This window comes from Eumetopias jubatus, unplaced genomic scaffold, assembly GCF_037043125.1.
Source record: "Eumetopias jubatus isolate StellerSeaLion01/CBP00866 unplaced genomic scaffold, mEumJub1_p1.0 scaffold_15, whole genome shotgun sequence".
Classification (NCBI taxonomy): Eukaryota; Metazoa; Chordata; class Mammalia; order Carnivora; family Otariidae; genus Eumetopias; species Eumetopias jubatus.
In genome coordinates this window covers 30,156,734-30,182,373 of record NW_028274821.1, presented here as the reverse complement: position 1 = coordinate 30,182,373, position 25,640 = coordinate 30,156,734, and the positions used below count along the sequence as shown (strand labels likewise).

General features: G+C 38.0%; 1 protein-coding gene across 2 annotated transcripts in view; it reads left to right on the top strand.

The window, feature by feature from the left end:
- SLC35D2 (solute carrier family 35 member D2) overlaps positions 1-25,640 on the top strand; it is a 50,607-nt gene that overhangs the window by 2,322 nt on the left and 22,645 nt on the right. For both annotated transcript variants that reach the window (XM_028122306.2, XM_028122307.2), the window contains exons 2-6: positions 6,002-6,035; positions 8,241-8,327; positions 15,304-15,371; positions 22,559-22,630; positions 23,541-23,609. In XM_028122306.2, coding sequence (XP_027978107.1) covers positions 6,002-6,035; positions 8,241-8,327; positions 15,304-15,371; positions 22,559-22,630; positions 23,541-23,609 — 330 coding nt within the window. The remainder of the gene's footprint in view (positions 1-6,001; positions 6,036-8,240; positions 8,328-15,303; positions 15,372-22,558; positions 22,631-23,540; positions 23,610-25,640) is intronic.

Below are 25,640 nucleotides of genomic sequence, written 5' to 3'. Positions count from 1 at the left end.
TAAGTAGAGAACAGGCACAAATTAAAAAAAAAAGATTTTTTTGGCTGGCGGGTGGTTGGTGAACTGATGGCATTGGAATCAGGGAGAGGAGCTAGGAAGCAATTGCTGTTTTCTAGATAATTCTGAGATGGCTTGGGACTGGAGTGAGGGGTAGCAGCAGATAAGGAGGAAGAGAGAGATTTGGGATATTTTTTGGTGATCCTTCAGACCTACAAGGTCTCTACCAGTGTGTTGCAAGCATGCTTGCTGGTGTCCATGGAAAACACAAATGCTGCCTCAAAGAAATTAGAATGAACATATACCTAAACCTGTATCATTTAACACATACAATGCAAACTAATGAAAGAAAAAGAAAACTTAAGCCATCTGTGATAAGAAACAAGAGAATGGTATTAAGAGGCTTGTTTGGGAGTGGTTGACAGTTACGTTGGATGAAGTTTGAAGGTCAGTCTCGATTTTCTGCACTTGAGTGAGCTGTGTGCTCCCTGGCCATGGCAGTTCACTGCCTCCAAAAACATGTGTCTTGTTGGAAACAGGGACCAGTAAACACTGGTTAAGGGCTTCGAAGATGAAGGGCAGTATCCAACTGGGAAGAATTATTATTGTATGAGACATCTATCTCATGCTCTAGTCTTTCCATCTTTAAAATTTTGAGTTCCGTGATTGAAGGAGGAAATGGAGTTTTTGTCTCTGCAAGACAAAACTCTTTCAATCCTTAGAAGTAAACATTTTACATTTCCGTAATGTAATATACAGTTGGAGAACCCTGTTCAAATAACATTGTTTGTTCTCTAATCTCAAAATGTTTTAGGAGCACATTTTTGAGGGGAAGAGGGTTGGGTTAATTTCGTTGCAACAATAAACCTTAGAAATCTGATCCAAACATTAGCTATTTGAAGATAGAATGTTGTGTTGTAGAACAGAAGGAAGGACATTTCAATAATTACCTAATCCACAGGGTCATGGGAATGTAGCTCAAAGGATGTTTTTTTCTCTTCCATTTTGAACAGATTGTTTCTGTTTGGGGTACCAGACCGATGGGTGGTCTTTGTTCTTTGTTAGACTTCTCTGGTTCATTGTAAATGCTAGATTTATCTGATTGGACGGACAGAGAGGTCTTTGAAGGATGTGAACTCTCAGACCCTGTTAAGGTGAGAGGGAAAAGGAAGGTCATCCAAGAATCTGTGGCCAGTTGGTTACCCCAGTAGGTCTTTGGAATCAGATTCATGAAGGTTGTGCAGGTGGTCTGGAGTGGGCTTTTTTGGTTGCCATTGTGACATGCAAGAATTTACTAACGGTGCTTAATAAAAATATAGAGCTTAGTTGTATTTAGTTCAACAAGCATTTGCTGTATGTCTACTTCTTTATGCATCCCAGGACTTTGGGGATCATTTAACAGAGTGGTTTCCAAACCTGCCCAGGAATGTGAATTACTTGGAGAGGTTTTTATAAAAGCTACTGAATTGAGTCTCCAGTGGTGGGAACTAGAAAGTCTGTATTAAAAACAAAAACAACTCGTAATTTTCTCTTAATCTGATGAAAACCTGCTCTCTCCTGAAGACACTGCTCCCTTGGCCCCTGGATGCAGTTGGATCTTGGTCTCACCCTGGATCTGGCCAGGAGTTGTGGGTGGGTCCTCTTGCCTCCCCACTGTCCAGACTTACCACTCCTTATGGTCCTCTGCGGTGGCTCTGGAGCTCCTGTCACTCACGTAACAAAGAGTTCCAGTCTTTCTTTCCACCTGGACTGGCGTCAACCTTGGGGACTTCAGGATCCACCAAGGAACCCACTCAGCCGGTGTGGCCCCGCTTCCTGCAGTCATTCCCAGGGCCGTGTGCTCGGCATGACCTGCCAGGTGCCCACGCCCCGCGCCGCCTCCAGCTTGTGTCTGCACATCCAACCCTGCGAGTCCTTTCCCAGGCCCAGTGGGGCTGGCACTTTTCAGGCACAGCCTACCACTTGCCTCCCCCCTTCACACGGAGCAGCACAAACTGTCGTGGGAGGAAACCCACTTCTGAGCTGACCGGGTTGACTTTAAAATGATGATCACAAAGCTCAACTGGCTCTCCTTCCTACCTACTAGTTTCTTCTGGGGGCTTGCTTTCCTCATCTCAGAAGCGACTCCTTCCCACTTTCTCCTTCCTCCTGAACCCTCCCACACCCCTATCCTCCACTCCCCATCTCTGATACTATTGAGAAAGTAGAAACCGTTAAAGAGGCTCCCAACTTGCCCTTGCTGCTAGGATGTAGGGAGCCTTTTGTCCCCGTGGAAGGTCCAGCTCTCCTCTTCTGCAGCTCTGCTCCTCCAGCTTCTTCGATCTCCTCCTCTGTTCTGCTTCAGCATCCTCCAGCCCTTGAAAACATGTTCAGGTATCTCAACATTGCGGGGTTCAATCCTAGGACCCTAGGATCTCAAGGGAAAATAACCCATACTTGATCCCTCATGGACCCTCATTGCTCTGTTCCTTTCAGAGTCTGACTTCAGAAGTCTTCATAGTCTTCACTTCCTCACATTGACTCGTACAAGAATTTGGTTGAAAAATTGGAGGTTATTTAAACACAGAAATGTACAAAGAAGACAATAATAATTATCTATATTCCCACTACCTAGAATCAATATCTTGAAATATCTATTAAAACAATTTTTTTTAAAGTAAACTCTGTGCCCGATATGGGGCTTGAACTCACGACCCCGAGATCAAGAGTCACTTCATCCACTGACTGAGCTAGCTAGGTGCCTCTCTCTCTCTCTTTTTTTTTTTTCAAGAAAAGTCATTCTGCCATGATCATTACAAAGAATTCAAACAAAAGAAAAAAGGTGAGATTTTAAGAAATACTATAAAGATGTATAGATTTACTTTTTAAAAAAGATTTGAGAGAGAGAGCTCAAGCATGTGTGTGAACAGGGGGAGGGGCAGAAGGAAAGAATCTCAAGCAGACTCCCTGCTGTGTGCAGAGTGGCCCAAGATCATATATATATATATATATATATACACACACGCCACATCTTTATCCGTTCATCTGTCGATGGACATCTGGGCTCTTTCCATATTTTGGCTGTTGTGGACATTGGAAAGAGGGTCTTTAATTAATTAGTTTTTTAAGTATCACCTAGGTGCTCCCCACCCCAGCACTTTTCATGTTGAAAAGTTTCAAGCATACAGAAAAATGGAAGGCAGAGTACAATGAATACCCGTATACACATCACTGAATAATGAACATTTTATCATATTTGCTTCCTGCCCTTCCAGAAACCATTGAAAGTAAGTTGCAAACATGATACTGCACTCCAAAATATTTTAACCTATCTCTCCTGAAATGGGGATAGTCTCCTGCATAGTATCATTTTTGCTTTTAACAAACTTTAATGATTCCCTAAAGTAATCTAATACCAACTGTATAATCATCCCAGTTGTCCCAAGATATTTTTATGGTTGTTTCAAACATTTAAATCAAGATCCAGTCAGGCTTCATGAAATGCACAGAGTTATGCCTTTATAGTTTATTTTAATCTAGAAAAGCTCCTCATCCTATTTCTTCCCCATGATATTGACTTTTTGAAAAGCCTGGGCCAGGTATTTTATAAAACGTCCCACGTTATGGATTGTCTGATTCATGATTTGAAGGCTTGCTTAGCTTATTTCCCAACTGAAATTTAGATCTAAGAGCTTGATAACATCCAGATTAAACCGTTTTGGCAAGACTGCTGCATAGCCGACCCTGTGAACTCACTTTGTATCGTATCCGGGGCTGTCCCATTGTTTGTCATGCTGGCTGCATTTGAAGGTGGGAATTGCAAGTTGCACATATGTATGAAATTTAGTTTTAACTGAATTTCAAATATTGATTTCTTTACTATAAGTGTTAGTATTTCTTAAAAGATCCCTCTAAGATGAAGAGGTCATGAAAAACATTAAGAAGTTGATCTCATCTGGGCGCCTGGGTGGCTCAGTCGATTAAGCGATTAAGCGATTAAGCGTCTGCCTTCAGCTCAGGTCCTGATCACAGGGTCCTGGGATGGAGCCTCGCATTGGCTTCCCACTCAACGGGGGTGGGGTGGGGGGGTGGGGTCTGCCTATCTCTCTCCCTCTGCTCATGCTCTTTCTTTCTCTCTCTCTCTCATAAATAAAATCTTTTAAAAAATAGTTGATCTCATCATGTTTATTTTGTAAACACGTTTCAATTGTAAACACATTTCAATGTAAGGCCTCCCTGCTATGAAGGGGGAAGACACTTTGCATGCTTCTTCCTGTCTCCCCTCCCCTCCATATCTTGTTTTATAATGTAGCATCCTGTTGTGTAATTAGAATCCCACAGCTGTTTGCATCTGTTCTATATTTGAATGGATATAGTAATCAGTAACAGCCCTTTTACCACAATGTCTCCATTCCTAAATTCATTGTTTTGATTTGACACCTAATTGGTGGATTCCATTGTCAGGTAGTTATTTTATGGATTTCACGGCTACTGCTTTACTTATGTCAAACATTCTTTAACAGTGTGCTTTTAGATCTGAAGATTTAGTCTATTTTTCTCATGTCAATAAATTTGCTTTTTATCTTTGAATCATTTTCTCTCTTTATTGAGTTCCTTCTCATGTACTACATTTTCCTCTCACCTGGTCTCTTTGTCTGTCCTCCGTAAGCTTTTTCTTGTTGTTTTACTGTTTGTTTATGTTGCTGTCTTGTGGTTTCATTTGATGTGACTGGTTATATTCTCCGGCAAGCAGACTCTGAGATGCGGAGGAAGTATAGTGGGGGGAGCTGTTAGGATCCACTCCCATGGTGGAGTGAGGGAGGTAGGGTTTGGCTGTACTGCAAGCACAACAAAGCCTGATCCCAGGGGCTCTGGAGCTGGGATGGCCCACCAGACTTCTAAATTGGGGTGGGGGCCCTGGCCTTTACACCTTTGCAGAAACCAGATATCAGAATGCAGGATGCTCACAGGGAAGGCATTTGCGATGAAGGCAGCTTTCTTCAGCTCAGGATGCTCTTGGGCAACTGGGGAATGAATGCTCAGTCCAGAAGGGGGTATCTGGGTGGCACAACTGGCCTCCACCCCTTGGAATTAATTTTATTCTCCTGGTGGTAATGTCCAGGAGTATTCCTTCCTATTTTCTTTGATAAGGTAAGTCCATTCTTTATTCTCTTCTTGCCCTAGCTGAAATAGGTGCGTTTCCTTCTGACATACAGATTGAGGGCTCGGGGAAGGCTGTGTGTGTGTGTGTGGGGGGGGGGTGTTTCCCTCCATTTTAGTAGCCTGAAAGAATGACTGGGAGCCAGTGTAGATTTGGGCAGTGAGCAAGGTGTATGTGCTGCCTTGTTAAATATGGTGTGAAGTGTGGGTCAGGATTGTGGATCTACATTACCTGGTGCCACTTGTTGAAAGACCATCTTTCCCTCAGTGCTCTGCACTGTCATCTTTGTCATGTATGTGTGTATCTGTCTTCATCTCTGTTCTCATCCATTGTGTCAATGCAAAATGAACAAGACTTTTAGAATCTCTAAAAGTAAAAAAGTTTTATTCGAGCCCAAGTTAGGACAGCTGCCTGGGGAAACATGCTTTTCACAGGGAAGAAAGAGCTCCAGATAATGAACCGTTTTTACAGGGTTATATATTATTTTTACATCTTGTAAAAGCTCAAAAGATTATATATTAACATATGGGCAAGAATCACAAGGTTTTTTTTTTCTCATCAGTTGTAATTGTTAATTAGTCTTTATTAGATTTGTTCCTGGGTATATTATTATTATTATTTAAAGATTTTATTTATTTATTTGAGAGAGAGGGAGAGCATGAGTCGGGGGGGCGGGGGAAGGGCCAGAGGGAGAGAGAGAAGCAGGCTCCCTACTGAGCAGGGAGCCTGATGCGGGGCTCAATCCTAGGACCCTGGGATCATGGTTGGTCTTAAGATTTTTTAATAACTCCTGACATTATGTATTATAGACTGCAGACTTTTATCAGTTGTTAAAATTGTTTGTTATTCTGTGTTTTTAAACAGATTCCCATCACCAATTTTTCTTGGAATTGGACAGGTAAGTGAAAAAGAAAAATTAACTGCTTAATTAGTTGTCATCATACATGATCAAATTTTAAGTGCTTTTGTTTAAGACCATGGTTTACAAATTTATTCAGTGGGCAGAGGACCAGAGGATCATGGTACTTTTGGTGAAACAGCATGAAATATTGACACACATCTTATGTCTTTCTATACTTTAGGAACAGTTGTCTTTGAAGGAAAAAAAAACAACTACTTGTTTCAACTTCCTTAATTGAATTTAATTACCCTAAAACAAGGGGCCAGAAGACTGACAGCCTCCAAGGCCTGGTGGGCAACAAATGAATGTGTTGGAGGCTGGGGTGGGACCAGGAGCACAGCTGCTCCAGTGGCAGTGTGCCGTTGGTACTCAGTTCAAGCCACTGTGCGGAGAGGAAGAGGGCTGGGGGATGAGACTGAGCTCACTACACCCTTATTATCAAAAATCTAGAGGTGTTTCAAGAGAAGCAGGTGTTTTGAATTTTTACATCAAATTTGTAAATGCTGGCAACACATTCCAATTTTTACAAAACTCTCTATGGGTCTAACTAAACATGTTTGCATTTTGCTTCCTGCAGTTCGTGATTTTTTTGGTTCTCAAGTATAAAGACGAGGTTGGGAGCACCTGGGTGGCTCAGTCGTTAAGCGTCTGCCTTCGGCTCAGGTCATGATCCCAGGGTCCTGGGATCGAGCCCCATGTCGGGCTCCCTGACCGGCGGGAAGCCTGCTTCTCCCTCTCCCACTCCCCCTGCTTGTGTTCCCTCTCTCGCTGTGTCTCTCTCTGTCAAATAAATAAATAAAATCTTTAAAAAAAAAAAAAAGACGAGGTTGGATAAGCTTTCAGACTAACCCCATTTGGCTGCTTCTGAAATTTCCCATTAATATTAATTCGTGGCTTGTTTACTCTCTTGATCACATGCTGGTGCTTTCTAGTAGGCAAGTGGGAACAGGCACCAAAGGCACCTTTTTTTTTTTTGGTTTTGCTTTAATTTATAGGGAGAAAAATGTAAAATTAGGAAAACTATCTGTTAATTTTTAATTTTGAATATTGGAAAGGATGTCATTTATATGATTAAACATTCTGGTTAAATGTTTTGCTGATAAGTCACTCTTTGCAACATCATTTTAGGGAAAAAAATAAATAATATATTTCCTTAAGGTCAAAAATATATTATCTTAATGTTTCAATGTGAAATAGGTAGAAAAGAGTACTTTAAAAGATCACATGTGATAATGTGCCCTTAGTAATCCCCAAGGCAAATAAATTCACTGGCTTGTACTCAAAGTAAAGCCTTTCTGATATACAATTTGTGGGGGAAGAGAGCAGCAGGCCTAATTTAAAAAGTCTGAGTTGCAGAATATTTTAACTAAGTGTTAGTATATTTCTGTAAGTATTACAAAGTAAGTTATAAATATAAACTATAATTATAATTCAAGATGGGCTCCTGTTATATTAATCTATCATAAGTATTACATTTGTAAACTCATTAGGCTCAAGGTTTAGGATGATAATATGTCGAAGGAGTTCTTAAATTTTTGCATCATAATATGGAGAAAATTGAGTAAGTTCTAAAATTTGCATAAGAAGATTATATTAAGATTTTTTATTTCATAATAATAATCTGGAATATTTCTAATACACTTGATGTACTCCAGATTAATAGGGTTTGAATGAGATTTTTGCAGGACTGGCTATATTGAGGAGAAAAATAAATCCCCTTTAAAACTTTTTCTCTTAATTTGTCTTCTGTATTATAGGAATATTGGACATTACAGAAAGCGTGTTTGTATGTGGAGTTTGCCCCCTCACAGTACCCCTAGTCTCTATGTGGGAAGGTGACCGTATGCTCGAAAGTATGGTCCAGAATCAAGGAGTGGCCTCACTGACTGGTCACTCTGGCCAGTTTTGGGGACACCATTTCTTTTTTCCCCTCTGTCACTGTTCCTTGAGCCCCTTGAGATAATATGTATATGTGTGAGTCTATTTGATCTTATACTTTTTGCTTATGGTTCTGATGGAATTTATACATTGGCAAGAAAAACAATTTTAATAGTCTAAGAAATAGTTATTATTTGGAACCTAGAAAATGGATTTTTTGGATAATATTTTCTTTTTGATGAATGTACTTTCTTCTGATGACTTTGTACCTCAGTTTTTCCAGATATTTTGCTGAAGTTTCTCCCTCTCCCCCCTTTTTTTTAGATGGCAGCTACCATAATGATACTGTATGTATCCAAACTAAATAAAATAATTCACTTCCCTGATTTTGACAAGAAAATTCCTGTGAAGGTATGTGATGAAAAGTACATATAGCTTTGATGGAAGATGTGAAAATGCTATAGAATTATAAATTGATCTAAGAATACATGTCAGTTTCCACACACACTGTGTTTCCTGCTTACACTGGGTAAAGACTTCTTAATAGAGATATTATATTATTCATTCAGTTGTTCATTAAAATAATGTAATAATAGTAAAAGTGTGTGCTTAGCAATTGACATTAAATAAATACTTTATGTCTTCTGAAACGATAAAGCCCTACCAGGAATTGGTAAGCTTTTTTGGTAAAAAAACCAGATAGTAAATATTTAGACTTTTGGACCAGACCATCTTTGTTGGAACTATTCAGCTCTGCCACTGTATTATGATATGTAAATGAATTGCTGTGATTTTGTGCTAATAAAACTTTATTTACATAGATAAAAGATGGGCCAGATTTGGCTTTTAGGCCCTACACTTCTGATCTTGTTTTAAGTTTTCATTTTTAGCTTGGATCAATAAAAGCTGTGAGTGGAAGGAAGAATACAATTTGATATCCATAGAAATATGCGGGTTTTCCTGTGGTGGAACTAGAAACATAAAACCTGCCTTTCCTTCTTGGGAATGTGGAACAGAACTACCTTTTGTGAACAGTTGCTAGTTCAATAAACAGATGTTTTAAGCCAGGCATTTAGTTCTTAGAGCAATCCTATACAACAGGTGGTATTAATTGGATTATGAGGCCATGTTTGGATTTAAGGAAGTTAAATCAGACTGTCAGTTCCTTGAGGGTGAGGACCTCACATGACTTTTTCTCTACCAGGCCTGGAAAGATGCTGGCATCTATCACTAAATTATTCATTAGGCTGACTAAGCACATGTGTACAGCATCAATAATCAGGGACGTTCACAAAAAGAGAAAAACAAAATATTGAAGTACAATGAAAGCATTAACCCAATCATAATAGGAAAAATCAGAATATCGTTGGGTTTGCTTATACTTAGTTTATGATATGCTATAGTTTTTAAACATTTTAAAATTGTGAAATATGATCTAATATGTAGGGAAAAAGGCATCATACATGAATGTATAGTTGAATGAATACTAACCTGTGCAATCATTACCTTGGTCATGAGATGGAGTCAACAGAATCTCCTTACCCACTATTCTGACTTTTGTAATAATACTTTTTCTTCTTGCTTTCTTTGTAATTATTCTAATATGCGTTCCTCAATTACGTTTTGCATGAATTAGTTTTACTATTTTTGAATGTTCTGGAAAGAGAATACTGTTCTGAACATACTTAGGGTTGGATCTCAGTGCACATGTATTAGTGTTTCCATAACAAAATACCACAGACGGGGGCGGGGGGGGGGGAGGTAGGTCTTAAACAACAGGAATGAGTTTTCTCACAGTTCTGGAGGCAAAAAAGTCCAAGATCAAGGTGTCAACAGGGTTGGTTTCTGGTGAAAGTTCTTTCCCTGGTGTGTAGACAGCTGCCATCTTGCTGTGTCCTGATGTGGCCTTTACTTTGTATGTGCACACTCCTGGTGTCTCTGTCTTAGAGGGACATCAGTCCTATTGGATTGGGTCCCATCCTTATGACCTCATTTATCTTTAATTACCTCTTAAAAGCCTTATCTCCAAATATAGTCACATGGGGGTTAGGGCTTCAAGATATGAATTTTAAAGGGACACAATTTAATCTAAAAATGGCACTTGTGGCATGAATTTCTCTGGGAGGTATATGAAGAAGTGGAATGGTGAGGGTGCCTGGGTGGTTCAGTTGTTGAACGTCTGCCTTCGGCTCAGGTCATGATCCTGGGGTCCTGGGATTGAGCCCCATGTTGGGCTCCCTGCTCAGTGGGGGAACTGTTTCTCCCTCTCCAGCTCCCCCTGCTTCTGTTCCCTCTCTCCCTGTCTCTCTATGTCAAATAGATAAATAAAATCTTAAAAATAAAAAGAAAAGAAGTGGAATGGTTGACTCCTATCCTATGCACATCTGCAACTTGAGTCAATAATGTCAAAATGTTCTCCAAGCTGATTGTACCAGTTTCACACTCCTGACGAAAGTGCATGAAAGTCCCTGTTGCTCTGCATTCTTGCCAATCCTTGATAAGTCAGTCATTTTATTTATGTTTTCGCTTTTTGCTATTTTAATTACTGTGTGTCAATATGTCAGTCATTTTAAATTGTGCTAATCTGGTGGGTGTATAATGACTTCTTGGCTTTTATTTGCATTTTCTTGGTTATTAATGAGGGTTTTTTAAATGCCCATTTTGGATATCCTCTTGTGAAGTACTTGTTCAAGACTTTTGCCCATTTTTCTATTGGGTTGATGTCTTTTTCTTACTGATCTGTATAGGAGTTCAAAAAAATGAATTAATGATAATCCTCTTATCAGTATTACAAATACATTTTCTACCTCTGGGGTTATATACAGTATTACAAATACATTTTCTACCTCTGGGGCATATCTTTTTATTTTCTTTATCATGTGTTTATCATGTATTTCTTTATCATATATTTCCTATCATGAGCAGGAATCCTAATTTAAAGATAAATTTTTTTTTTAAAGATTTTATTTGTTTATTTGACAGAGAGAGACACAGCGAGAGAGGGAACACAAGCAGGGGGAGTGGGAGAGGGAGAAGCAGGCTTCCCATGGAGAAGGGAGCACGATGCAGGGCTCGATCCCAGGACCCTGGGATCATGACCTGAGCCGAAGGCAGACACTTAACAACTGAGCCACCCAGGCGCCCCTAAAGATAGTTAAATTTTATCAGCCTATTCCTTTATGATTAATCACTATTCTTCTTTAGGAAATCCTTCTTCACTTTGAGGTTATGATGATATTTTTATAGATAAAAGGTGTATAGTTTTTCAGAATTAGGTTTTTAATCTGCTTGCAGTTAATTTTTGTGGATGGTGTGAGGTAATGGCCCAATTTCATTTTTTTTCCCAAATGAGCACTCGCTTGTCACAGATTTAATTGAAAAGTATATCGTTAATATTGTGCCACTCCTGTCATGGTACTGACATATATTATTCACATATGTTATTTCTGTGTTCTCCATGTCTTTTGTCTATTTGTGTTTTTTGCACCATTACCATACAGTCTTAATTACTATAGCTTTGTGAAAAGTTTTGCTGTCAACTAGAGCAAATCTTTCCTTCTTGTCCTTCACATTTCTATATGGATATTGGAAGCAGCTTGTCAAGTTTCAGAAAAATAACCTTTTGTGATTTTAATTGGGATTTCATTGAAGTTATAAGTCAATTTGGGACAAATTGGTATTTTTAAAGTAGTGAATCTTTTAATCCATGAACAAAGTATACATATACCTTCTTTAATTGCCTGCAGTAAAATTTTATAATTTTCTCTGTAGAATTCTAACATTTCTGTTAGTTTATTCCAAGGTACTTCTTCCTTTTTCTTTTTTTTGTTCTTGCATATATCTTTAAAAAATATATTTTTGGAAGATTAGAGGGACATATTTTTATATTACATTTATATATTGTTTTTGTATCTGTAAAATTATAGAATATTAATCATAATTTATTTCTGGTTTCCTTTAGATTTTTCTACATTCACAGTCAGGTCATCTGCAAAAAATGACAGTTTTGCTTCATTCTTTCCAACATTCTAACTTTTATTTCTTTTACGTGCCTTATTCTATAGCATAGGACCCTCAGTGCAATTTTTGATAGAAATGGTAATACTGACATCTTTGATCTCAAAGGGAAAGCTTTTAACATTTCAGCATTAAGTATGTTGTTTGCTGTAGGTTTTTTTGTAGATACTTATATGCCTGTTCCAGTTATCTTTCTTTTTTTTAAAGATTATTTGCAGGGGGAGGGGCATATGGAGAGGGAGAGAGAATCTCAAGCAGCCTCAGTGCTGAGTGCAGAGCCCAGTTCAGGGCTTAAACTTGACCCTGAGATCATGACCTGAGCCGAAACCAAGAGTTGGACACTTAACTGACTGTACCACCCAGGCACCCCTGTCCCAATTATCTTATGCTATATAACGTAGTGACTCAAAACAGTAATCGTTGTATTATTTCTCACAGTTACTGTGGTTAAGGTATTAGAGACAGTCTCAACTGGGTAGTTCTGGCTTAGGGCTTCTGTATAGTTTCTGACAGACAATAGCAGAGTGATGGGGGTTCTGGTTGGTACAGCTGGGAGCTAGTCACAAATCTTTCTCTTACTATTATCTCAGTGTTCTCTATGTGGTTACTCATGTAGGCTAGTTTGGGCTTCCTTACAAAATGGCAGGCTCTGGGGAGTCAAAATGGTTACACAATACTGAATTCTTCAAGGGTGAGTGTTCCAGCAAGCAGGGCAAAACGACCTTGCTTTTTATGACTTAGCCTCAAAGGTCACATAGCATCATTTCATCTGTACATTATTAGTTGAAACAGTCCCATGCAATTTTATGTGGAAGGGACTTAGAGCCTACCTCTGTATGAAAGGAAGTGTCAAAGTCACATTTTAAGAGCATGTGAAATGGGGAATACTATTGCAGCCATCATCTCTAATTGTGGATTTGTCTATTTCTCTTGATATTTCTGTCAGGTTTTTTGTTTGTTTTATTTTATTTATTTTGAGTCTATATCATTAGGTGCCTAAAAATGTAACTAGTTAAATCTTACAGGTAAAGTGTTTTAATTACAGTTGACCCTTGAACAACACAGGTTTGAACTGCGTAGGTAGATTATATGTGGATTTTTTAAAAAGATCTTTTATTTATTTATTTGAGAGAGAGAGAGAGAAAGCAGAGGGGAGCGGCAGAGGCAGAAGGACAAGCAGACTCCCCACTGAGCAGGGAGCCCGATGCAGGGCTCAAACCAGGACTCTGAGATCATGATGTGAGCCGAAGGCCAGAGGCTTAACTGACTGAGCCACCCAGGTGCTCCTATATGGATTTTTTTTTTTTTTTTGATAAACACAGTATAGTGCTATAAATGTGTTTTCTCTTCCTTATGATTTTCTTTCCTGTAACTTACTTTTTTGTAAGACCGTAGCGTAAAATACATATAAAATACAAAATATGTGTTAACTGACGTTTATGTTATTACTAAGGCTGTTGGTCAACAGTAGGCTGTTAGTACTTAAGTTTGGGGGAAGTCAAATTATACATGGATTTTCCACTGTGCAGGGAATTGGCATCCCTAAGCCCTGCATTGTTCAAGAGTCAACGGTATATGAGGTGGACCTCCTCTGTTTGAGTTCTTTTAGTGTTTCCCTGGAAGTTACAGCAGTCATACTTAACTTGTCAAATTCTAAATTAGATTAATAAGTGTGTCTTCCCCCTTAACAGTGTAGGGACTTTTACCCATTTACCCCTCCTCCCAACCTAATATGCTCTTATCAGCAGGAACTTTAATACTCTATTTTATGTAAATCTCTCAGTATATTTTTTCTTTTTTAAAAAGCCATCAATGTTTGTTTATATTTACCCATGTATTTACTGCTTCCTTTGCTTTTCTTTACTTTCTGTATCCCACATTTACCACTGTCCTCCTGATTAAAGTACCTCCTTTAGGATTTACTAGTGGTGGGCTTAAATTCCCTTAGTTTTTGTTTGTCTGTAAAATACTACAGTTTTCCTTGGCTTTTGAAAGATATTCTTGTTGGGGATAGCATTCTAACTTGACAGATCTTTGAGGATGCCATTCTACTGTCCTCTGGCTTCCATTGTTTCTCTCTGGGTTTCTGTTCTCACTTTAGTTTTGGCCTGGGGACTCACCATCTTCCCACATATTGATGCTCTTATGAAGGCTTTAAATTATTTTATGTAGCATATTTAATTGTTTTCAGTGGGGAGATTAACACAAATAATCTAGCTCACTGTTTCTAAAAACTAGAAGTCAGTATTGTTTTTTTTGTTTGTTTGTTTGAGTTATATATGGAAAGGGGGCAACTGATTCTTTTCAGTGCCTAAGAACTTCTAAAGTTGTACTATCCCAGGAGTGTTACTGTTGAGCCAGTTGTAGGCTGTCAACCAGAATGTTGTGAATAAGGGGAAGGTCCTAGGTCTGAGGTCTGAGGTCCTCTCTTCTTTGTGTCTTCTTTCTTGAGCAAATCTGATAATAAAATTTTGTAACTTTTTTGGGGGGGTGGATGACACTTAGTATTTCAAAATCCTTCAAAGTATATCTTATCTGAGTTACCTGCTTAATGTCTTTTTAGTGGAAAAAGAAATGCTGGACTCACCTTGATAGCTATGGATTATTATATCAGCCAAAAAGTTCTCAGTTATTGTGTGACCTTATGAAAGGATATATATATATTTTTCATTCATGGAAGACTAGGTCTTACATTTTTGTGTGTTTCTTCAGTATGTTTTGAACAATATTTCTCTTGACAATCAGAAAATAATCCAGGAGCTCAGAGCTCAGTAAACCTAATTCAAGTACTACTGGTACATTGTTTAACCTTGGTAGATATGTAATCGTTCTGGGCCTTGAAAACAAAGTAACTCCAAAGTAATATGGCTGGTAGACACAACTTTTTGAAAGGGTCACCAACCTTGTGACATCCCAGTGAGATATGAACCTTTGCTGTCATCCAGAAAAGTACATAATACATAGGTAACAAGTTTGTACACCTTCTCAAGGGGCCTTCTGAACCTTATGCATAAACTATAAATACCCATCCTCCACTCACCAACTCAGCCAGGGGTCTCCACTTAAGAGAGGTGCTTGTTCAGAGCCTCCCTTTAGGGACATAGTCTGCTAATGTTGGTAAGGTCAACATTTCCGTTTTAACGCAGCTCCACCCCTCCCCGCCATCGTTATAGATATCACTGCCCATCTAACTATTTTGGTCACATGGAGAAACTCATGACGTGTTTTAGATTGTGGAAAATTCACAGTTGTTACAGGGAAACAGACTCAAATGATTTGCTTACTGACAGGAAGTGTCACCATTTATATATGTGAAGGAAAATTGTTATTGGAGTTCTAATCAAATATTCTTTCATTTTTTTCATGGAAGCTGTTTCCTCTGCCTCTCCTCTACATTGGAAACCACATAAGTGGATTATCAAGCACCAGTAAATTAAGGTAAGTGCAGGAGAATGGTTGATGGGAGGTTGTTGACTCATTTGTTTCCAGTGGTACGAAGACCAAGTTTGATTTTGAATATACTGCATGGACTACATACAGAAGACAATAATGTTTACTAATTTAAGAAAACTAAGTGGAGTTTTGAGTTTAATTTGCTAATGTTTTTAGGAAAGTTAAAAGGCTGATGTTTTTCCCTTTATATTCGAGTTTGAACATAGAATGTGAGATCTGTGGGCATGAAGACAGAGAAGGTCTGATTTATCCAGGAGGATTTATTTACATTGTATATTCAATATCCAATTCATTTATATGAATGGTTCTGGGTAACTGGTTTTATCATGGTTTTGTAAAAGCAGGAACATTCTGTCAGATTTAGTGTAGGTCAGGTTTGGTACAGAGAAAAATAAGTGACAAATGTAATTTTTAAGTGTGTTATATACTTTTGAAATTTGCATTTGCATATATTTTAGGGTCCTTTGATTAACTACTTTTGTTAAAAGTCACTATAAAAAATGGAAATGGAAGTATAGAAAGACCAAGCCACTCTCTACAACAGAAAACTTGGATGTGAGATATGTAGCCTAATTAACACATATGAATGCAGGTGTAAATAATGAGAAAATGAAGTTTGTGCAAAGGGTGACAGATTGAGGTAAACCCTGTTAGTTTGGTGAGAGTAACAGGGGGCAGGTAGGAGGTAGACCAGAAGGAGAATGTTGTATAAAACAGACAACTGAAATCAGACCTGTTGTCTTTCCTCTTGTTTGGAAAGGACAGGTTGTGGTTGTGGAAAACAAAATGTGAAATGTTAGTTGTAGTTATACATTTTAGTTGTTTTTTTGTTTCTTTCTGGGATCAGGACAACCAATTTTCCTTATTTGTCTAAAATTGGTATTAAAGTGTGGCTTGGTAGGTGCTATCCCTGTGTTACCATGTATCCTGTTGGTCTGTCTCTTGAGTGAGTGCACCTGCAGCTGTTGGGGATGGCTTCACTCAACATTGACAGCTGCCTTCTCACACTGGAGGGCTCTGGAAGTCTCTGCTTTGTAGATGAGAGCTGCTGCTTTTTTTTTTTTTTAAGTGATTTTAGAAACATCCTTATTACAGGTGTTCTAAAATGCTCTGCATGCATTGCAGGATGTGTATAACTTCCATTCACCCATAGACACTGTTGTCAAGTAGCAAGCAGGTAGCAATGTGAGAAATATCTTTATTACAAGTGTTCTTAAACACTTTCTACATGCATCTAGAACGGGGGCGGGGGCACTTCTTGGTGCCATGGGGCTTTCTGGAAGAGAGAAGGAACCAGAAAATGAGACTGAGGAGGAAGAAGGATTGTTCATACATGGTGTCATGTAATGCATTCCTCTATGCCTCATATTTTCCATAAACTGGTAGTTGGTTCTACTGGTTTGATCATCTTCAGGTTCAGTTTTTCAGGCAAGATCAGTTTATTGGTATGTTGGGTGCTTCCTACTGCATCATGGGACACATAATGTTTTAGCCCACTTTTTAAAAAATAGCTTTTTGAGGTATAATTGGCATAAAGTAAAGTACACATAATTAAAATGCACAATATGATAAATTTTGACCTATGTATACATCTGTGAAATCCATCACCACAATATCCAACACCCACAGAAATTTCCTCAAGTGTCCTACTTATAATGATATTAAATTGATCAATTCCCCTTTTAATAATTTTAAGGGATCAGTCTGGTCCCTTCATTAGAAAGTGCCCCATCACTCTTTCACCTAATGGTTTTAGCATTCATTGATGATAATTTTCTAAATCCATTATTTCATTACAAGTTGCAGTATGGTGATCTAACTATATTACCCCATCTGCATGTGTTGTCTAAACTTTAATAAGTACAAACTTTTACCATGTCACACAGGAAAGGCAGGAGGTAAGCTTTATTTATACATGTTCAGAATAATAAATTAGTGTCCTGTCACCTTCAGTGGTGACCAGTGAGTTTTTGTTAATTTTTGTTTTTTGTTATCATTATAAACTCATGAGTTTTCATTTATTTGATAGAAATCTTTTGCAGATACGTGTTTTGCAAATATTTTCTCTCAGTCTATAGTTTGTCTTTTCATTCTCTTAATATGGTCTTTCAGAGCAGAAGTTTTAAATTTTAATGAAGTTCCTTATCATTTTTTTCTCTCATGGATCATGCTTTTGGTGTTGTTTTTAAGAACTCATTGCTGAGGGGCGCCTGGGTGGCTCACTCAGTTAAGTGTCCGTCTCTTGATTTAGGCTCAGGTCATGATCTCAGGGTTGTGAGATTGAGCCCTGCATCAGGCTCCACACTCAGTGGGGTGTTTGCTTGGCATTCTCTCTCTCCCTCTCCGTCTGCCTCTCCCCACCTCCCTCTCTTAAAAAAAAATATATATATATATATACACACACACACACACACACACACACACACACACACACACACACACACAGACACTCATTGCTGAGGGGTACCTCACTGGCTCAGTCAGTAGAGCATTGCGACTCTTGATCTTGGGGTTATAAGTTTGAGCCCCACATTGGGTATACAGATTACTTAAAAAAATAAAATTAAAAAAAAATAAAAATAAAAACTCATTGCTGAAATGAAAATCACCTAGATTTTCTCCTGTTTTATCTTCTAGGAATTTGATAGTTTGCATTTTACATTTAAGCATATGGTCTATTTTGAGTTTATTTGTGAAAGGTGTAGGGTCTATCTGGATTCTGTGTTTTGCATGTAGATATCCAGTTGTTTGAGCATCATTTGTTGAAAAGATCATCTTTCTCCATTGAATTATGTTTGCTCCTTTGTCAAAGATGAGTTGATTGTATTTGTGTAGGCTTATTTCTGGGCTCTATTGATCTATTTCATTTGCTTGATGTTTCAAGTCATTTTATAAACAATTCTTTTGATGTTCACATTATTCCATCTCAGGCAAATGGGAGCCCCTTTGAGTTGGCTTTTTTGTTCTAGGGCCGCAGTAATCTGATTACTTCCTTGCTGTCAGGCACATGATGTCCCAGGCTTATCTTGGACTTTTTCTGCCATTTCTCCAAGGATCCCCTGGTTATTTTTAATGTTAAAGGTTATGTTGAGGCCACATCTGGGTGTGTATATATTGTGAGGGACCAGCCAACACAATTTCCTTTTTTTTTTTTAAATCTTTTTTTTTTTTTAAAGATTTTATTTATTTATGCATGAGAGACAGAGACAGAGACAGAGAGAGAGGCAGAGGGAGAAGCAGGCTCCCAAGGAGCAGGGAGCCTGATGCGGGACCCGATCCCAGGAGTCTGGGATCATGACCCGAGCCGAAGGCAGATGCTTAACCATCTGAGCCACCCAGGCACCCCCAACACAATTTCCTGATGATTAACATGTGGGTTGTGAGACAAAGAAAGGAGACAAAGATGACTTCATGGTTTTTGGAAGAATGGGATTACCATTGATTGGATCTATGCCTAGGAGGATTGTTGGTCATGTGGCAGTTCTCTGTTTAACATTTTGAAGAATTGAACTGTTTCCCAAAGTGGCTACACCAATTTACAGTCTCACCAGCAATGTAGGAAGGCTATGACTCTTCTACATTCTTGCCAAATTTGTTATTGTCTCTCTTTTGGATTATGGCTGTTCTAATGGTTGTAAAGTAGTATTGTGTTGTTGTATTGATTACATTTTTCTGATGACTAATGATGTTGAGCATCTTTTCATGTGCTTATTGGCTATTTTTTAATAGGGATATTCATCTTTTTAAGTATTAAGTCTTTATATATTCTATGTATAGGTGCCTTATTATATACATGATTGCAAATTTTTCTCTTATTTTGTGGGTTGTCTTTTTACTCTCTTAATGGTATACTTTGAAACACAAAAGTTTTAAGTTTTTAAAAATTTAACGAGGTAAAATATACATAACATAAAATTTACCATTTTAACCATTTTTAAGTGTACAGTTCATTGGCATTCAGCATATTTGGGTGTTGAGCAACCATCTCCACTATTTCTAGTACTTTTGCATCATCTTATACTGAAGCTCTGTACCCATTAAATAATAACTCCCCATTTTCTCATGCTCCCAGCCACTAATAACCTCTATTTTACATTCTGTCTCTATGAATTTGCCTACTGCAGATATTTCATACAAGTGAAATCATACAATCTTTGTCCTTTTAAATTATGGCTTATTCCATTTAGCATAATGTTTTCAAGGTTCATCCTTGCTATAGCATGTATCAGAATTTTAGTCCCTTTTTTTTTTTTTTTTTAAGTAAACTCTACATCCAGTGTGGGACTCAAACATACAACCCCAAGATCAAAAGTCCCATCCTCTACCGACTGAACCAGCCAGGCACCTCTATTCCTTTTTCTTAAAAGAAAATAATATTCTGTTGTTTGTATATATCACCTTTGATTATCCATTTATAAAAATTGAAAATTTTGATGAAGGCTAACTTATCAGTTTTTTCTTTTGCGGCTTGTGCTTTTGGTGTTGTATCTAAGAAGACTTCACCTAATCCAAGGTCATGAAGATTTACCCCTATGTTTTCTTCTAAGAATTTAATAATTTTGGCTCCTACCGGAAGTCTCCTACAAAGACTTTAGGTCTTTGATACATTATGAGATCAATTCTTGTATGTGCTGTGAGGAAGGGGTCCATATTCATTCTTTTGCATGTGGATGCATATTCAGTTGTTCCAGCACCATTTGTTGAAAAGATTTTTCTTTCTCTGTTGTATTGTCTTGGCACCCTTCTTGAAAATGAACTGACCATAATTGTATGGATTTATTTCTTGATTCTTAATCCTATTCCTTTGATTATATGTTTATAATCAATAACTAATGCTGATTACTGTAGCTTTGTAGTAAGTTTTGAAATTGGGTCCACCAGCTTTGTTCTTCTCTTTCAAGATTGTTCTGGCTTTCTGGTTTCCTTGCAGTACCATATTAATTTTAGAATCAGCTTGTCAATTTCTGGGAGGAAAAAGCCAACTGAAATTTTGATAGGGATTCTGTTTAATCTAGATCTATTTGGGGGAGTATTTCCATTTTAATAATATTAAGCCTATTGATCCAGAAACATGGAGTATCTTTCCATTTACGCTTCTTTAATATTCTAACAATATTTTGTAGTTTTTAGTGTACAAGTCTTACACTTCTTTTCTTAAATTTATTCCTAAGAATTTTGTTCTTTTTCATGCTATCATTGTCAGAATTGTTTTAATTTCCTTTTAGGTTTGCTCATTGCTAGTGTATAGAAGTGTAATTGATTTTTATATATTCAATCTTTTTTTTCCTGCACTCTTACTTAACTATTAGCCCAGCTAACTCTTTAGTGGATTCCTTAGGATTTTCTATATATGTCATCTGCAAATAGAGATAAATTTATTTTTTCCTTTCCAAACAGTATACTTTTTTTTTTCTTCTCCAGCTTAATTGCCCCTTCTGGAATCTCAACTACTTGTTGAATTGATGTAGTGTTGAGAGCAAACATTATGGTCTTGTTATTGATCTTAGGGGGAAAACATTCAGTTTTTCATCATTAAATATGCCTTACTTTCTTTTAAAAGACATCATGTAAAAATACTTTTTGGAATTAAATGACTTTTGGCTTGCTTTGAAAAAGGCAGTTCTAACCAGTCTCATAAGACATCTTTAAGTTGTGGACATAAAGTTCCTGTAAATTCTTCCTGTACCTGCTCTCCAGTTGTGATGTCATGTTCATGATCACATGAAACCCTTCCTCAGGTCTGGTCAGGAGGGGCTGGCCACTGCCCTCTTGGCTCTGGTTCTGACTTTCCTTCTCTAGGTCACCCTCTTCTTATGGTCTCATCTGGAAGCAGATGAAAGTGGGCTGTTCCAGCTCAGGCATTTTGTTGGTTGTGCATTGAGCTGTGTCTTGGAATCTCTGGGTTTTGACAGCCAATGAAGGGTTCTTAAGTATTTTTAAAAGGCAGTGAATATAGCTTCATTACATAAAGTTTTGGGGGAAAAATAACCCATAATTTTATCCTCTAACATACTATTTTATTTATTTTTATTTATTTTTTAAAAAAGATTTTATTTATTTATTTGGGGGGAGGAAGCACAGAGGGAGAGGGAGAAGCAGACTCCTTGCTAAGCAGAGACTCCCCACCACACCCCAATGTGGGGCTTTATCCCAGGACCCCAGGATCACAACCTGAGCTGAAGGCAGACATTTAACTGACTGAGCCACCCAGGTGCCCCTAACATTACAATTTTATTTTATTTTATTTTTATTTTATTTTATTTATTTTTTAAAAAGATTTATTTATTTATTTATTTGAGAGAGAGAATGAGATAGAGAGCATGAGAGGGGAGAGGGTCAGAGGGAGAAGCAGACTCCCCGCTGAGCAGGGAGCCCGATGCAGGACTCGATCCCGGGACTCCAGGATCATGACCTGAGCCGAAGGCAGTCACTTAACCAACTGAGCCACCCAGGCGCCCCCCTAACATACAATTTTAAATATCAATTTCAGTCTTTTCCCATATGTGGACTGTATCTTGTTTCAGTTGTAGACTCTACATAGTTTTGTGCCCTCCTTGTTTTATTTAATATTCATTTTCCAGTAGTAGTATAAAGTTTTATATTATAGAGTTAACACATAATGTTCCCTCAGGTAGATTTATCATGTTTATTTTATCATTTTCTTGTGTGACTTTTAAGTTGTTTCTGATGTTTTCCCCCAAAACACTATTGCAGTGAACACATTTGTGCACGTGGTTTTTTTCTTTCTTTTGTGTTATTACCATAGGTTAAGTGTCCCAACAAGAAATAATTAGGTCCAAGGTTAGCACAACTTAATGAGTGTTGATACATAGTTCCAACTTGATTTGCCAAAGGGTGTGTTGGTTTATATTGCATACAGTCTTTTAGCATGGTCTTTGTAGTTTTAGCTCAACCTTTGCAGTAGTTGGATAGCGTGATGTTTAAAAATTGTTAATAAGTGAAAAAAATTGCTAGTAAGTAAAAGTGGCATGAAACTGTTAAATCTCCATTTCTTTTTATTATTTTATGTGATTTGTTAATGGCATAGGTGAGAATTAAGGTTCATTTCTTACCTTTAATTTGGAAAGTTAGCGGGCTTAATTAAAAATGTAAACCATGTTAAAAAAATACTTGGCATCTGATGTTATTATATTTGAATCTTTTCCTGACAGCTTGCCGATGTTCACCGTGCTCCGGAAATTTACCATTCCATTCACTTTACTCCTGGAAACCATCATACTTGGGTGAGTTTTGTTTTTCCTCTTTCCCCTTTGTGTCCTTTCCGAACCTCACCCCACATTATTTTTGCATAGCAAATCTCAACATCTAGTTATTTTTCCAAATAGTTGATTTGAATTGCTAGTAGCAATAACTTAGGGCCCCATGGTTTATTCACTTAAAAGCATCTCTTGTTTCCATGATTCCTTAAGCACATAATGAGTGATTTTTTTTACCTGTAATTTTATATTAGACTAATAGTACATGTTTATGATAGAAAATTATTTAAAAAATGCAACAGCCTCAAAAGAGACGTAAATATGTTTCCTGAACTAGATGGAATAGATGCTGATTTTGGAATACAGAGGAAAAATTGTCCATGTATACATACAGGATAGAAATGCAAGAAATCACAGAAATCCATCCTGATACAGTGATTATGATGTAACATAGGAATAAATTAATTTTTATAATGGTTTAAAAATCTCTCATAAAGGTACTCAGGCTGATACCAAAAAAGTTGATTCTTAGTTTTGTTGGGAAGATTATTTAGCAATAAAATTTGGATGATGGTCCAGTGTTCTAAGTCCTACTGTTCAATTTTATCCTAATCTTTGGATGCTTGATATAAGACCAACTAGAGCTGCCAACAGGGGCTCTTCTGCATTTTGTCACAGCATCTTTGCAATGAGAACAGAGAAACACATTTATAGTCAGATTAGACAGCTGCTTAAGAAATACATTTGGTCTAATTTATTAATCCACTTACAGATGCTTACAGCACTTTCTCTATGTAAAGCGATGTCCATTAGATTTTAGCTATAAAACTGTGAACAATGTCTATTTTCAGTTTAAGAATTATAATCCATGTTTTTTTCCTCTCTTCCTCCTTTCCTTCACCATCCATCCATCCATCCATCCATCCATTTATTACAGGAAACAATATTCCTTGAACATCATCGTCAGTGTTTTTACCATCATACTTGGGGCTTTCATAGCAGCTGGGTAAGACTCTGGACTTTTTCTGCTCAAAAACTTCTTTGTGCCTTTGACAATAGGCCCAGCCCTGCCTCATTTTCCATTTTCCATCTGGCTGCAGTTGAATTGAGCAGCCAAGAGACAAGTGTGTGGATGTTAGTGGGTTCCCCATGTGTTCCTGTGAAAGTCAGACTGGGTTCCAGCTTGGCCAGAACATTTCTGAGAACGTATAAAGGGAATGTTAGAAGATATGAATACAGCTTTTCATCATAAAAAGGAGTAAACTATTTGCTATTATTACTGAATGTCTTCGGTACAAAAAATTTACTTGAAAAGTTCTTGGGCATTTGGTCAAGAATAACAACTTTATAAAGCCCTTGTATGCTGATTTGTTTTATCACCTGTGATGCCTTAGCAGTCTGTTTCCAAGGGTGGCATACTCTCATTAAATGTATTTGTATATTTGGGACATGAGCGAATACCAGTGTATGACTAAGTTGACCTTTAAACAACACAGGGATTAAGGGCACCAATGCCCCCCTCCCCTGCCCCCACATAGTAGAAAGTCTGAGTATAACTTTCAACTCCCTAAAAACTTCACTACTAATAGCCTATTGTTGACCGGAAGCCTTACTGATAACATAAATAGTTGCTTAACACATATTTTATATGCCATATGTATTATATACTGTATTCCTAAAATAAAGCAAGCTAGGGATAAGTGTTAAGCAAATCATAAGGAAGAGAAAATACATTTACACTATTATACTGTATTTAGTGAAAGAAATCCACGGATAAATGGACCAGCACAGTTCAAACCTGTGTTGTTCTGGTATATTATTCATTAATATGCAAGGCCAGGAATGTGGACTCCCAAGTTTGCCGTTGAAAGCAGACAGTCAGACTCCTGGCTTTTATAGCCTAGTGGTTAAAGCACGTGTGCGGTCTTATTCTGGGGGTCCAGAACTTAGCCCAGCCCCTGTCAGCTGTTTCTCAGCCTCTCTGTGCCTCAGTTTTACTCATCTGTAAAGTAAAGAATGTAATAGAAAAGCAAAGCCTACCTGTATGAAGGGAAGAATGCAAAGATTGGATGAATTTCAGTTAAACTAGTTTCCTTAACTGATTTAGAAATATCTTAGAGTTCTGGGGGTGCCTGGGTGGCTCAGTCAGTTAAGCATCCAACTCTTGATTTTGGCTTAGGTCATGATCTCAGAGTCCTTAGATGGAGCCCGCGTTTGGCTCCACGCTTGGCGCGGAGTCTGCTTGTCCCTCTCCCTCCCCCTGTTCTCTCTCTCAAATAAATAAATAAATAAAATCTTAAAAAAAAGAAGAGTTCTGGATCATTAACTGCAAAGTGAATAAGGATATGGATCTTCTCTTCTTCTAGTCTCCTCACTTACTAGCTGTATAACCAGGACAAGCTATTTAACTTCCCTGCCCCCCAGTTATTTCAACTCTAAAATGGAGATTAGAATAGACCCAGCTAATAGGGTCTTTGTGTGAATTAAAGGGGATAACAATAAACTGGGGTTTACACTAGGAAATGGCCAAGGCCAACAAAAACATGTTGAGTGTTTACTGCCGGGTGTCGTCCTAGGTGCAGGGGGATCCAGCACCTAACAAAACAGACAAGAATCCCCTGCTTTCATGGCGCTCCCATTCTAGTTGCTGGAGACAGACAATAAGCAAAAGAAACAGATTAGAAAATACAGCATCCCAGATGGTGACAGATATTAACAATCTATTTATTTTATTGTGTGATAAATGAGTTCATCCCTTGCCTAGAGCACGGTTTGTTATTTAAGTTTTCCTCGGTAAGGTTCTTGGTCCTGGCCACGGCTGGGTGGGGCCCCGTTACACGCTGGCCCCTGGTTTGCGGAGCCAGCGAGGACATGAAGCAGCAGTACTTAGAGCCTGTTGTAATCATGAAGATTTTGTTCCAAGAAAGTCATAGGAGCAAAGTAGCTAAAAGAGGGAGGCGCTCTGTTGAAAGTGCCCTCCTGCCACAGTGCTTTGGGGCATTCCCTGGGCAGCCTCTCTTTTCTGAGTTTCTTAGAG